The following is a 14,128-nucleotide window of genomic DNA, read 5'->3' as shown; positions in this document are numbered from 1 at the left end:
CTCTGGCAACCGCTGGGCTTCGGCCACCCCCCGCCGACCCGCCCCCACTTTGCCAGAGCGGCCGGGTCCCCATTCCCATTCCTTCAAATTCCCTTTTTCCCGGCAGCCGACCTGGAGACCCAAGGGAGATAGGTTGAAGCTAGAAAGAGTCCGGCAGCAGCTCTGGTAGGGGGGCGCGCTTCCAAAACCTCTGGTTTCTGAGCGCCTCTCCTGCCGCCCACTCCACAAGGCCCCCCACAGCCTGGCCGTTGCCCTCGACCCCGCAAAAACAAAGGCCTGCAGAGGTTGGACCTCCAGACCCAGAGAAGGCAAAAGCGTAGGGAGGAGCTGCAGGAGATGGGAAGGGCGGGCCCGGCCCCGAGCAGCTGCCGCTTCCTCCCAAAGTCCCACGAGGGGCCTGAGTCACGGGCCACCGCCCTGGGTCGGCGAGCTGGGGGAAGGGATCTGGACACCTGGGGTGTCCGGGCGGGAAGCTGGTGAGGGCCCCTGGGGACACAGCGGAGGGTCAGGGGTTGGGACAAGAACAGGGCAGTCCCGGAGCGAGTCCCACGCGGGGTGGGAGGGAGCTAGGCCCCGCCCTCTCCTCGGCTCCGCCCTGCGCCCCCATCCCTCTCCTCATTGTCCTTAGACAAAGCGGTCGCCGCCCCCGCCCGGCCCCCTGGTCTCTGTCTCCGTCCCACCTCCTTTGCTGCCTCTTTCCCTCCTCCTCTCCTTCCCTCCTCTCCTTCCCTCCTCCCCTCCCTCTAGTCTCCGGATCTCCCTCGGTCCCTCTCTCCTCCTCTTCCTCTCTCCGGACGCCCGGCTCCTCGGCACCCCCTCCCGCGGGGGTCCTGCGACGTGTGAGTTGACTGAGGGGCTCAGACTTGGGGAGTGGGTGTCTCCTCGCTCCGGTCCTTGCTCCCATCCCTGGCCCGGATCTTGGCTGTCTCCTCTTTGTGCCGAGATTGTCAGTCTGTGCGTCCAGAGCGGGGTGGAGACTGCCGGCTCTGTCACGGCTCCATGAGAGCGGGGACGGGGCACAGGACTTGCAGGCGCCGGGGAGAAGAGACATGGAGCCGGCCCTCGGCACTCTGGGGTCTCGTGGCGCAGCCGGTGGGGGAGGCAGGCGGTGGTGACGGGACAGGGTGGGGGTGGACGCCAGGGTTCTGGGAACGCGCTGGCAGCCCTGACGCCCGGGTTCCGAAAGTCCCGGGGGTGGGTATTTCCCCCGACCCGCCTCGGGGGCGGAGTGCGGGGCAGAGGGGTGGGGGCTGGGGAGAGGCGTGGCCCGAGCGGTGCTGGAAGGGGAGCCGGGACCTTTGGGGCCCGCGCTGAGACGCGCCGGGTTGCTGCCGCCGCGCTCCTTTCCCCTCTTCCTTGGTTTCCCTTCTCCCCTAGACCTCTTCGCTCTCCGCTCCTCCTTGCCTCCCCAACACCCCCTCAGGTCCCGTTGCCTCCTGGTCCTTCCAGGGATTCCTGGTCCTTCCTTCCCACACTAGTCTCCCTGGGGTATCGCTGAGGCAGTCTGGCCTGCACCCAGATTCCCCTCACCCCAGCCTCATTTCTCTCTTCTCCCTCACACCAACTTTCCTTTTCGCCCTTCTCTCTCTGTCTCACATCCTAGAGACTGTCTTTAATACGCATTAACCCTGACTGCCACATCTGGCTCCTGCCCTCATTGCCTCCAATCAGGACTCTTCCTCTCACATCACCCCCACCACCCCCAACTTGGGCTCACAACTTCTCTTCACTTTTTCCATTTCCCCAGTTCTCTGCCTTCCCTCTTTCCCTCTGTCCTCATCCTTAGCCCCTCTGCCCTGCTTTGTGTCCCACCTCTCCCCCTCCACTTCCTCTCCTCCCACCCTCAGTCTCCCCCCTGGGCCTCTCTGGAGCCTCTCCTTCCTGTTCTCTGCCCCCAGTGCTCCCTACCCTCACCTCAAGGCGACCATGGCCACCATCCCAGACTGGAAGCTACAGCTGCTAGCCAGGCGCCGGCAGGAGGAGGCGTCCGTTCGAGGCCGGGAGAAAGCAGAACGGGAGCGCCTGTCCCAGATGCCAGCCTGGAAGCGAGGGCTCCTGGAGCGCCGCCGGGCCAAGCTTGGGCTGTCCCCTGGGGAGCCTAGCCCTGTGCCGGGGACTGCAGAGGCTGGACCTCCAGACCCAGATGAGTCTGCCGTCCTTCTGGAGGCTATTGGGCCAGTGCACCAGAACCGATTCATCCGGCAGGAGCGGCAGCAGCAGCAGCAGCAACAACAAAGGAGTGAAGAGCTGCTAGCAGAGAGAAAGCCTGTGCCTCTGGAGGCCCGGGAGCGGAGACCCAGCCCTGGGGAGATGCGGGATCAGAGCCCCAAGGGAAGAGAGTCAAGAGAAGAGAGACTAAGTCCCAGGGAGACCAGAGAGAGGAGACTGGGGATAGGGGGAGCCCAAGAGTCCAGCCTGAGGCCTCTGGAGGCTCGGGACTGGAGGCAAAGCCCAGGAGAGGTGGGAGACAGGAGCTCCCGACTGTCAGAGCCATGGAAATGGAGGCTGAGTCCTGGAGAAACTCCAGAGCGGAGTCTGAGACTAGCAGAGTCTCGAGAGCAAAGCCCCAGGAGAAAAGAGGTGGAAAGTAGACTGAGCCCAGGGGAATCTGCCTACCAGAAGTTGGGCCTGACAGAGGCCCATACATGGAGACCTGACTCCAGAGAGTCTCAGGAACAGAGTTTGGTACAACTGGAGGCAACAGAGTGGAGGCTGAGGTCAGGAGAAGAAAGACAAGGCTACTCGGAAAAATGTGGCAGAAAAGAAGAGTGGCCAGTTCCAGGGGTGGCTCCGGAAGAGACTACAGAGCTGTCCGAGACCCTGACAAGGGAGGCCCAAGGCAGCAGTTCCACAGGAATGGAGGCAGCAGAGCAGAGGCCTGTGGAAGATGGCGAGAGGGGCATGAAGCCAGCAGAAGGGTGGAAATGGACCCTAAACTCCGGGAAGGCTCGAGAATGGACACCCAGGGACATAGAGGCTCAAACTCAGAAACCAGAACCTTCAGAGTCAGCAGAGAAGCGTCTGGAATCTCCTAGTGTGGAGGCTGGAGAAGGGGAGGCTGAGAAGGAGGAGGCGGGAGCTCAGGGCAGGCCTCTGAGAGCCCTGCAGAACTGCTGCTCTGTGCCCTCCCCCTTCCCACCAGAGGACGCTGGGACTGGAGGCCTGAGACAGCAGGAAGAGGAAGCAGTGGAACTCCAGCCCCCACCACCAGCCCCTCTGTCTCCCCCACCCCCAGCCCCAACTGCCCCCCAACCTCCTGGGGATCCCCTCATGAGCCGCCTGTTCTATGGGGTGAAGGCAGGGCCAGGGGTGGGGGCCCCCCGCCGCAGTGGACACACCTTCACCGTCAACCCCCGGCGGTCTGTGCCCCCTACGACCCCAGCCACCCCAACCTCTCCAGCCACAGCTGATGCTGCAGTCCCAGGAGCTGGGAAGAAGCGGTACCCAACTGCCGAGGAGATCTTGGTTCTGGGGGGCTACCTCCGTCTCAGCCGCAGCTGCCTTGCCAAGGGGTCCCCCGAAAGACACCACAAACAGGTAGGGAAGCAGCCAAGCCAGACTTCTTAGAAGCCCACTTGTCAATTCTCTTTGGACTCTGGTCTTTATTTCTTTTTTATACCCCTGTTTTCTTGTCTTCCTCTCTTCTTTCTTGTTAATTCCTGCCACCACCCTTCCTCGCTCTGCACATACACCCTTCCTTCTCAGAGCCCTCCTTTTCCATTTTGAGCCCAAAAGATCCTGCCCCAGCAAAGGCCGTCTCTGGGTGTGTCTCTTTCAGGGTGTGCCCGGCTGCTCATTCTCCCTTCCCTTGGGCTCTGAATTTCCAGCCCCCTTTTCTTTCCTCCCTTTCCTGAGTGTGACCCGCCCCAGCCCATCCAGTGGGAAAGCCCAAACTGACAAGCTTGAATCAGTGAGGGCAGCGTCACGAGGGTGAAAGCACTTGCAGTTTTTCTGCGGAGAAGGGATAGGGAGCCTGGGGTGGCGGAGGGGGTGCGTTTGTGTTCTAGGGAGAAACTGTAGGGAGAAGTGAATGGAGGAAGGTCCAACTGCCCCATGGGAAAGAGGGCAGAGCTGAATAGGGACATCTTAGGATGGAGGGGAGAGGGGAGATGGAACTGGGCCGGCCAAAGAGCAGAGAGAAGGCTTTTGAACCCTGAGTCTGCCCCATGGGAGAGACACAGAGAGGCCATTTGAAGTGGGTGACCTTGGGGTTGCACACCCCCAGCTGGGCCACTGCTTCAGACAGTGCTCCCTTCTCTCTTGGGACAAGAAAAGCCTTCTCCTCTTCCAAAATACCCCCGCCCCTCACTCCCCCGTCCTTCCTCCCTGGGTTTCCCCTCCCTCCCAAGAACTGGCTTAGGGATCGGTTTTCCCCTCTCTTCCTGCCATCCTGGACTCTCCCTCCCCTTAGGGTAGTGAAAGAGAGAAGTGAATTTGGAGACAGTTTTGAGAGCAGGCACTGGCCAGGGAGCATAGTGGGAGTTCTGGACAGGGGCCGGGGCTGAGGCCAGCAGAGGGTCAGAGGTTAGACTTGCAACAAAGACCTGCAGGAAAGTGGAGGCAGCTAGGCTAACTCCCCCTGGCCCTGGCCTCATTTCTTCCCTGTGCACACCCACCTGTTTCCAGCTTGAAAATCTCTGGGGAGAGAGAGGTCCCACATTCAGACATCTCAGACTTAGGAAGTCCCTCCAGTCACACACATCTCCCCAGAGCCTGGGATGCCCAGTCTCATTCTCATCCCCTGTGTTAACATCCTCAGATTTGATTTTTTTGTGTCCTCAGTGTCAGTGGGGAACCACAGGGACTAAAGATATGGGTTAAGCCTGGGGTGGAGGGGGGTTCATCTTCACATGAAGCGTAAGTTCACACCCCTGAGCCATGGTGCTTGGGAACCTACCCTCAGCCCTCTGACTGCTACCATCCTGTTCCCCTCAGGGCTGGGCAGATGAAAAAAACAGAAGTCCGGAAATGCTACCCGGGTGAGGTGTTCAGAAAAGTCACTTCCTACTGAGAGAGGCTTGTGCCTCTGGGGAAGAATGAGCAGAGGGAAGCATGAATCTTTGGAGCCCAAAGCCCAGGGAGCATCCCAGGGGAGCCAGGAAGCAAGTGCAGGGCAGGACCCATGCTGGTGACCATACCTAGGCCAGAGAGCAGGGGAGCCGGAAGCAGATCGCCCAAACAGGAAGCCTGGGGTGGGGGCCGGAAGGCTGGTGGGGCTGAGTGGGGAACCCTGGGCTCTGGGCCTGCCAGAGCTGTGCTCAGGATGTGGTGAGAGAATAAGGAAGCAGCCACTGCTTGGGTGGGGGTGGGGAAGAGGCAGCACAGAGTTCTTCTGACCCAGATGCCTCACCCTCCACCCTCTCCCCACTCTCAGCACCCTGTTCTTCAGGGACTGGGTGCCTTGTCCCAGCTCTGCTGCAACACACTGGCTCAGGAATAGGAGATAGGAGGACCCTGCCACCAACCCCCGCTTCACCTTCCCTAAATAACTCGTTTGCAGGCTAAGTCCATCAAACTTATCCCTGCCATCAGGAGAGAAATCCCAGCCCTGCCACTGGAGCCCAGGGGATGGCTGTGGCTGGTGCCCTACCCCAGAGGCCTCCTGGGCTGAGAGACCAGCCCCATTGTGACCTTATATAGCTGATGGGAGAGGAGCCAGTGAGTCACCCTCTCTCTACCCGCCCCCCCACTCCCATGCAGGCTGTGCATTCCTGAGAAGTCCAGTCAGAAGCTGGTGGGGGGTGAGGAGAGAGGCAGGGTAGGGGGGAGATATAAACATAGACCGAGAGCAAATAAAATAAGTCCTTTTTCAGAATAGATAATAAAGTACAGAGGTTATTATTCCAAAAGAGGATATGAGAAGAAAACAAAAATGGGTTCCCAGAAATGTGGGTAAATCTGTCAGTAACAGAAACTAAGTGGTCGCTTCTGAGAACTTGGGATATAAGCAGTCTGGCTGCTGTAACTAGATTGTACCAGCAGTTCCACAGACATGAGCTGGGGGGTCAAATATATACAGGCTGGACCACCCCCAGATTGTTTCCCCAGCATTGGTCCTCTGATGGCACCTCATCTGAGGTTTGAACAAACTCTAAACTCTTGCACTGTAGCAACTTTCAAGCTCCTTTTTTCTTTTCTTTTTTTTTTTTTCTGAGACAGTCTTGCTGTCTCCCAGCCTGGAGTTCAATGGTGAGATTTCGGCCCACTACAACCTCCACCTTCCGGCTTCAAGTGATTCTCCATCCTCAGCCTCCTGAATATCTGGAATACAGGCGCACACCACCAAGCCCAGCTAATTTTAGTATTTTTAGTAGAGACGGGATTTCACCATGTTGGCCAGGCTGGTCTCAAACTCCTGACCTCAAGTAATCCACCTGTCTTGGCCTCCCAAAGTGCTGGGATTACAGGTGTGAGCCACTTCACCCGGCCCCAAGCTCCTTCCAACAGCAGACACAAGTATAATAAATTAGTAAATTATCTAGGAAGTTAGAAGGTGGTAAGTGATTATGAAAAAAAGAAATTGAACAGTGGAACTTAGAGGGTCAGGAAGCAGGGGGAGTGAATATGGAGACTTCAAAATGGGGTGATCAGGAGGGTCAGAGCCATGGGGATATTTCGGGAGAGTGTTCTAGGCAGAAGGAATAGCTAGTACTTTTCTGGTCCTGAAGTGGGAGTGCGGGGAGGGACCAACGCCAGTGTGGCTGGAGTGAAGGAAGAGGCCAGAGAGGCAAGGGGAGGGTGGCACATTGGGAGCACCCTGTAGGCTTTGGTCAGGCTCTGGGCACCTTTGGGGCAATCAAGTAGACTTTTTTTTTTGAGGTGGAGTCTCACTCTGTTGCTCACGCTGTAGTGCACTGGCATGATCTCGGCTCACTGCAACCTCCGCCTCCCGGGTTCAAGTGATTCTCCTGCCTTGTCCTCCCGAGTAGCTGGGACTACAGGCGTACACCACCATGCCCAGCTAATTTTTTTGTATTTTTAGTAGAGACGGGTTTCACCATGTTGACCAGGATGGTCTCAATCTCTTGACCTTGTGATCCGCCCGCCTCGGCCTCCCAAAATGCTGGGATTATGGGCATGAACCACCGCGCCCAGCCTCGAGTAGACTTTTTGCTCCAAGTGAGATGGGGAGACAATGTGGGGTTCGGAGCCAACAAGGAGTAACATACACAGTTCCCGAGTTCCACCTTCCCATGGGGACCCAGGTGTCATATCTGATTTTTTGTTTTCTTTTTTAGAGACAGTGTCACTCTATTGCCCAGGCTTGTCTCCAACTCCTGGGCTCGAGAAATAATCCTGCCTCAGCCTCCCAAAGTGCTGGGATTACAGGCGTGAGCCACCGTGCCTGACTGGTGTCATATCTGAAGCAGCTCTTAGCAACCACCTGCCCAGCCACCCTTCTGGCTTCTCCCTTTTCATACCTCAGTCCATTAGGGGACTCAGGGATGTTCGACTGGCCCCAAGTCTTCCCAAATAGATGCCAGGGAAGGCCTGAGTAGATCATTTGGACCTTTCCAAGTAGTCCACATGGAATCCTCCTGCTGTCTGCCTAATCCCTTTGGCTCCTAGACTTAATCCCACCCTGCCCCTTCCCCCTGAGCTTCTTAAGAGGGCAAAGGGGAAGGGTAGAAAGGCAGTGAGAACAGCTGGGACTCACCTGCTTTTGGCACAGTGTGATTTTTCTGTGCCCTGTCTGGTATTTTGTCTCTGCGCCTGTCCCTTTGAGCACACTGTGGGCCCCCACCCCAGGTTTGTGTGGACTTTCCTTTCTGCCCTTGTCATCTCCCCCAACCTTTCAAGGTGTCAGCGGCTAATCTTTCCCCTGTGTGTTGTGGGAGTCTCTTGGTTCCTCTGGGCCTTTATATTCATCTCCCATCTCTTCCCAGGCCCTAGACCCCCTTTGCTATGGATAGGAGAGGAATGAGGGGAGTGGGAGGGAACAGGTGCCCAGGCTCCTGGGTTTTGCATAGGACAGCAAGGGGCTGTGGGTATGAAAACCACGGTTTTGGTTGAGACTGGCTCCCCAGCCAGTTCTTTCCCCACTGGCCAGTCTGCTGGGCTCCTCTGGGAAGTTTACTCTATTGCCTCCAAGGTGCCCAAAGACTCGGTTCTGATCACAAGACTAATCGCCACGTATTTTAATTTCTTTTTACCCCTCTGCCTCCCACACTCGAAAGAGCAGGGACCTTGGTCTTATGTTATTCACTTCTGCCTCCCAAGCCCCTGCCAACGTACAGGGCAAAGTCTGATGTTTTGAAATGATATGATCGAAGAGGGAAACTCTAGGATTGGAAAGCCAGTGTGTAAAGGAAAACTGGATCCCAGAGTGGATGGGAGAGAGTGAGGGGGGCGCCTAAGTCCAACCCCCACCCCCACCTTTCCCCCGCCCCACCTGCTCCCTTGCAGACTTCCCCCCCCCGCCCCCGCTTTCTCCCCCTCAACCCCCACGGGCCTCACCCCTGCTGACCTTGCCTCCTGCCCCCTTTTTCTCCCTCCTTCAGCTTAAGATCTCCTTCAGCGAGACAGCCCTGGAGACCACGTACCAATACCCCTCCGAGAGTTCGGTACTGGAGGAGCTGGGCCCGGAGCCTGAGGTCCCCAGTGCCCCCAACCCCCCAGCAGCCCAACCCGACGACGAAGAGGATGAGGAAGAGCTGCTGCTGCTGCAGCCAGAGCTCCAGGGCGGGCTGCGCACCAAGGCCCTGATTGTGGGTAAGCGGAGGCTCCGCCGGCTCGAGAGCGCCCCCTGCTGTCAGAGCGGGCGCTGCGGTCCAGGAGAGAAGAGGAGGGAGGATTGCATGTAGGCGCTTGGAAGGGGCTTGGTGGTCCTCTGGTCCAACCTGCCCCTTCAATAGATGGGCAAACTGAGGTCCCGGGCAGTGAAGTACACATTGAGTCTTCAAGTTTCAAAACGAGAACTCTTCCTGAGTACTGTAATCTGGTCAAAACCACAGGGTGGGTCGACAGGCCTGAGTTGCAATTCCAGCTTGTCTCTTAATTGTGTGATCTCAGGGAAACCATCCGATATCTGGCTTTAGTTTATTATTTATGAAATGAAGTTAATAATAACTACCTCCTGTGGCTCATGCCTGTAATCCCAGCACTTCGGGAAGCCAAGACGGGTGGATCGCTTGAGCCCAGGAGTTCAAGACCACCCTGGGCAACATGGCAAAATCCTGTCTCTACAAAAAAATACAAAAATTATCCAGGTGTGGGCCAGGCACGGTGGCTCACGCCTGTAATCCCAGCACTTTGAGAGGCCGAGGCGGGCGGATCATGAATTCAGGAGACTGAGACCATCCTGGCTAACACGGTGAAACTCCATCTCTACTAAAAATAAAAAAAAATTAGCCGGGCGTGGTGGTGGGCACCTGTAGTCCCAGCTACTTGGGAGGCTGAGGCAGGAGAATGGTGTGAACCTGGGAGGCGGAGCTTGCAGTGAGCCGAGATCACCCCACTGCACTCCAGCCTGGACAACAGAGCGAGACTTTGTCTCTAAAAAAAATAAATAAATAAAAATAAAAGAATTAGCCAGGTGTGGCAGTGCACAGCTGTGGTTCCAGCTACTTGGGAGGCTGAGGTGGGAGGATCGTTTGACCTCAGAAGTTGGAGGCTGCAGTGAGCCGATATTGCACCACCCACTGCACTCCAGCCTGGGCAATAGAGGAAGACCCTGTCTCAAAAGAAACAAACAGGCCAGACACGGTGGCTCACGCCTGTAATTCCAGCACTTTGGGAGGCTGAGGCAGGTGGATCACTCAAGGTCAGAAGTTCAAGACCAGCCTGGCCAACATAGTGAAAACCCATCTCTACTAAAAATACAAAAATTAGCTAGGCATGGAGGTGGACACCTGCAATCCCTGCTACTCGGGAGTCTGAGGCAGGAGAATCACTTGAAGCTGGGAAGCAGAGGTTGCAGTGAGCGGAAATGATGCCACTGCACTCCAGCCTGGGCTACAGAGTGAAATTCTGTCTCAAAAAAACAGAAACCAAAAACTACCTCCTAGAGTTGTAGAAAAGATTAAGTAATTTATTTTATTTAATTAATTTATTTATTTATTTTGAGACAGCGTCTCCCTCTGTCGCCCAGACTGGAGTGCAGTGGCACAATCTCAGCTCACTGCAACCTCTGCCTCCCAAGTTCAAGCGATTCTCATGCCTCAGTCTCTCAAGTAGCTGGGATTACAGATGTGTACCATCACACCTGGCTAGTTTTTATATTTTTAGTAGAGACAGGGTTCCCCCATGTTGGCCAGGCTGGTCTTGAACTCCTGACTTCAAGTGATCCTCCCGCCTCAGCCTCCTAAATTGCTCAGATTACAGGGGCTCCAGGCCAAGATTAAGTAGTTTTTGTGAAGCACCAAGAGCCACAGCTGGATATCAAATTACTTAATCTCTCCTGGAGTTATGGTGACATTAAACAGTTATGAGGATGCTTGGCACAGAATCCGAGCTAAATGAGTGATGGATGTGGTTACTGATGGTAACGTGCTTTAGATGTGGAAGATATTATAGGACTTCCTGCATGCCAACTGCCCTTCAATTTGTGTGTGGGGGAAGGGTGGGCAGAAGGCAGAGGCTCTCACTCATTCTCTGTCATTATTGTCCCCTCTCCCACAGATGAGTCCTGCCGGCGGTGACCATCTTCAACATAGGGATATACCTCCTTCCTTCTAATAACTGAAGATCCTGGATCCCAGAAGATTCAGGGCAGCAGACCCTGATAATGAGCCTGGCAGGGAAGGGCAACAACCAACATCTTGTAACTTGCTTTCCCCACCCTGTTTCTGGGGGCAGAGCCAATTGCCCAATTTCTACCCTAATCCAAAGTCCCTGGTGTGGGTGGGGTTAAACGTGCTGGTACATCCTGGGTGATCTAAGAGTGAGCGCCAAGTGCTGAGAAGGAGCACAGAACTCCCTGGAGGGTGGAGATGGAGCACCTGCCCTCCATGGCAGGGTACACTCTCCCCACAGCCTTCCTTCCCACCATCCCATGGGGACTCTTGGGATTTAAGCACTCATCTCTCTCGAGGCCCAGAGCCCACTCCATTTATAGGCACATCTCCCTCATTTCCTAGGTCACTGCCCCTTTGTTTACAGCTCCTGCCTCCTCCTTGACCACAGCCTGGTTTACAAATTCCACCAGCTCCCAGCCCCACCTGCCAAAGTCCCAGGTTTACAAGCCACGCTTACTTGCTGTGTCTGCGTGGAATTCTTTCCTCTCTCCCCTCCAGTCTTCTCATTGGAGTGACCTGAAGGTGTGGCTTCCTCCACTTTTTCTCAGTATTACTTTGCCTTAGTTTTCCCCAAGAGGGAAGGCTGGAAATCTTAACTCTGTACCCGTTGATAGTTATTTAATTCTGTTTCTCCTAGTGGTTCACAATTGAACTGAATTGAGATGGTGTCGGGTGGCTAAGGAGACCCCTCACCTCTCCTCCCCCATTGTGCCGCCTTTATCAATTGCCTGTCTTGTTTTGTTTTGTTTTTTTAACTTTCCATAATAAAATGGAGTTCTCTCCAACTCGTCTGCTTCTCCTTTAGGAAAAAAAAAAAAAAAAAAAAACGGGTATGTGAGGGGAGGCTCTGGTGGCTGGGGGAGAGGAAAATGATGGGGGATGAACCAGGAACTCGGCACTGACATGTCAAAAGGGGTCTGGGAAGCTGCGCATGGGTTTCACGCAGGACAAGCAGGTGACATGAGAAAGGGCAGTTGAAGTGTCCACTAGACTGGAAGTGCCATGAGGGCTGACTACATCAGCTGGGTTCACTGCAACATCCCGTACCTGTCAACTAGTAGACACGAAATTATTTCTAGAATGAATGACAATGAATGAATAGAAGAAAAGGGTTAAAATATTGCAGAGGACACTTCGAGTTGAAGGATTCTAGGATTTAGAAGCCTGCGCCATGCAGGCAGCTAGGTAGTATATGACACACAACACATGTGGCTAATCCAGGGATATGTACTTCAAGAGTTGGGGCTATGAATAGTAAATCTGAAATTGCTGCAAAATGAAGTAACTATGTACAAGAGTCAGTTTCCTGGAAAAGGTTCTCTGAAAGACAATGGATTTTATATCACTGGGCGCAGTGGCTTACGCCTGTAATCCCAGCACTTTGGGAGGCCGAGGCAGGTGGATCATGAGGTCAGATCGAGACCATCCTGGCTAACACGGTGAAACCCCATCTCTACTAAAAATACAAAAAATACAAAAAGTTAGCCGGGCATGGTGGCAGGCACCTGTAGTCCCAGTTACTCAGGAGGCTGAGGCGAGAGAATGGCGTGAACCCGAGATCGCGCCACTGCACTCCAGCCTGGGTGACAGAGCGAGATTCCATCTCAAAAAAAAAAAAAAGGTTTAAAAAACCTTGATAATGCATGGCTTTGGTGCCCATATAGTTGATATTCGGGATTTTCCCATTTCGAAGAGTATCTTATACAAATGTGGAACATCAATATTTTATTCATCAGGTATTTTTGTTTGTTAGTTGTTAGCTCTCCAGGCTAAGAAAGATATGGTTGAATAGTTAGAGTCCTTCTACCACTATAGGTTGCTAATCTCAGACTGGTCAGAGGAGGCCCCAGGCCTTTACTATAAAACAAAATGGATCAGACAAATTGATCTTAAGCATATGCCAAAGGTTTTCAATTTACTAGCAAGAGAACGAGCCCAGTGTCAAAAGAGCCAGTTCGGAGGAAGTCTGGGAAGGGAAGGAAACAGAATGATTATATTAGCAGCCTGTTAGGTAAAGGTCTTAATAAGTTTCCAGTTGTGACCCAGGAAAACAGTTAGGAAGCTCTGAGATGCCAGGAGTGCCCACAGTCCATCTCAGAAACAGAAAACAATGCATTCAAGAAGTCAGGCCGGGCGTGGTGGCTCACACCTGTAATCCTAACACTTTGGGAGGCCAAGGCGGGTGGATTGCCTGAGCTGAGGAGTTCGAGACCAGCCTGGGCAACACGGTGAAACCCCGTCTCTACTAAAATACAAAAAATTAGCTGGATGTGGTGGCACGTGCCTGTAGTCGCAGGTACTCAGGAAGCGGAGGCAGGAGAATCGCTTGAACCTGAGAGGTGGAGGTTGCAGTGGGCCAAGATCACGCCACTGTACTCCAGCCTGGGCGACAGAGTGAGACTCTGAGACTCCCTCTCCAAAAAAAAAAAAAAAAAAAAAAAAGTCAGTGATGTAGATCCACTTGTGACTATTAATAAGAACAATGTTTCATTTCCTAACAGTAATGCCTGGTAACTGCAATTAATCATAAAAGTGTGATGCAGGGTCAAACAAATCAGACAGCAGAGCATCAAGAGACAAATTCAGCTTTTTTTTTTTTTTTTTTGAGGCATAGTCTTGGTCTGTCGCCTAGATTGGAGAGCCTGATCTCGGCTCACTGCAATCTCGGGCTCCTGGGCTCAAGAGATTCTCCTGTCTCAGGCCCGGCGCGGTGGCTCACACCTGTAATCCCAGCACTTTGGGAGGCTGAGGCAGGCAGATCATGAGGTCAGGAGTTCAGGACCAGCCTGACCAACATGGTAAAATCCCGTCTCTACTAAAAATACAAAAGTAAGCAGGGCGTGATGGCACGTGCCTATTGCGCCTGTAATCCCAGCTACTCCAGAGGCTGAGGCAGGAGAATCACTTGAACCTGGGAGGCAGAGGTTGCAGTGAGCCAAGATCGTGCCTCTGCACTCCAGTCTGGGCAACAGAGCAAGACTCCGTCTCCAAAAAAATAAAAATAAAAAATAAAAGATTCTCTTGTCTCAGCCTAAAGAGTAGCTGGGACTACAGATGCACACCTCCACACCTGGCTAATTTTTTGTAGAGATGGCAGGGTCTCACCATGTTGCCCAGGCTGGTCTCAAACCCCTGTTCTCAAGAGATCCTCCTGCCTCAGCCTCCCAAAGTGCTGGGATTATAGGAAGAGCCACTGCACCTGGCCTTGCTTACTTTTAAATAAGCAGCCACCAGTGATTTTCTCAAGATGTTAGCAAAAATGCAGAAAACAGTTTGCCTGTTCCTTAGTTTGGAGATTTTGTCTTTAACAATTTTCCCCAGTTTCCCAGTTTCTTCCTGCCTAGAGGTCTTCCCTTATGCCTGACCTGTCTTCACTCCTGCTGCAGGCAAAC

General features: G+C 54.1%; 1 protein-coding gene across 1 annotated transcript; it reads left to right on the top strand.

The window, feature by feature from the left end:
- Nucleotides 1-623: 623 nt before the first annotated feature.
- Nucleotides 624-11,517, top strand: LOC112622764 (phostensin). The gene is made up of 4 exons (XM_025382583.1): nt 624-839; nt 1,899-3,537; nt 8,502-8,712; nt 10,621-11,517. Exons 2-4 carry the CDS (start codon nt 1,927-1,929, stop codon nt 10,638-10,640), a joined length of 1,842 nt encoding a protein of 613 aa, XP_025238368.1. The 5' UTR covers nt 624-839; nt 1,899-1,926; the 3' UTR covers nt 10,641-11,517.
- Nucleotides 11,518-14,128: the final 2,611 nt, after the last annotated feature.

Source organism: Theropithecus gelada, chromosome 4 (genome assembly GCF_003255815.1).
Source record: "Theropithecus gelada isolate Dixy chromosome 4, Tgel_1.0, whole genome shotgun sequence".
NCBI lineage: Eukaryota > Metazoa > Chordata > Mammalia > Primates > Cercopithecidae > Theropithecus > Theropithecus gelada.
The sequence above is the reverse complement of the archived record's forward strand: the minus strand, read 5'-3'. Positions and strand labels throughout refer to the sequence as shown.

Bases quoted from the DNA above. Each gene is read 5' to 3' on its own strand.
- LOC112622764 (XM_025382583.1), top strand. From the start codon at position 1,927: ATGGCCACCATCCCAGACTGGAAGCTACAGCTGCTAGCCAGGCGCCGG. The intron at 3,538-8,501 runs GTAGGGAAGCAG...TCCCTCCTTCAG, and splicing joins CCGAAAGACACCACAAACAG to CTTAAGATCTCCTTCAGCGA. The intron at 8,713-10,620 runs GTAAGCGGAGGC...CCTCTCCCACAG, and splicing joins CACCAAGGCCCTGATTGTGG to ATGAGTCCTGCCGGCGGTGA.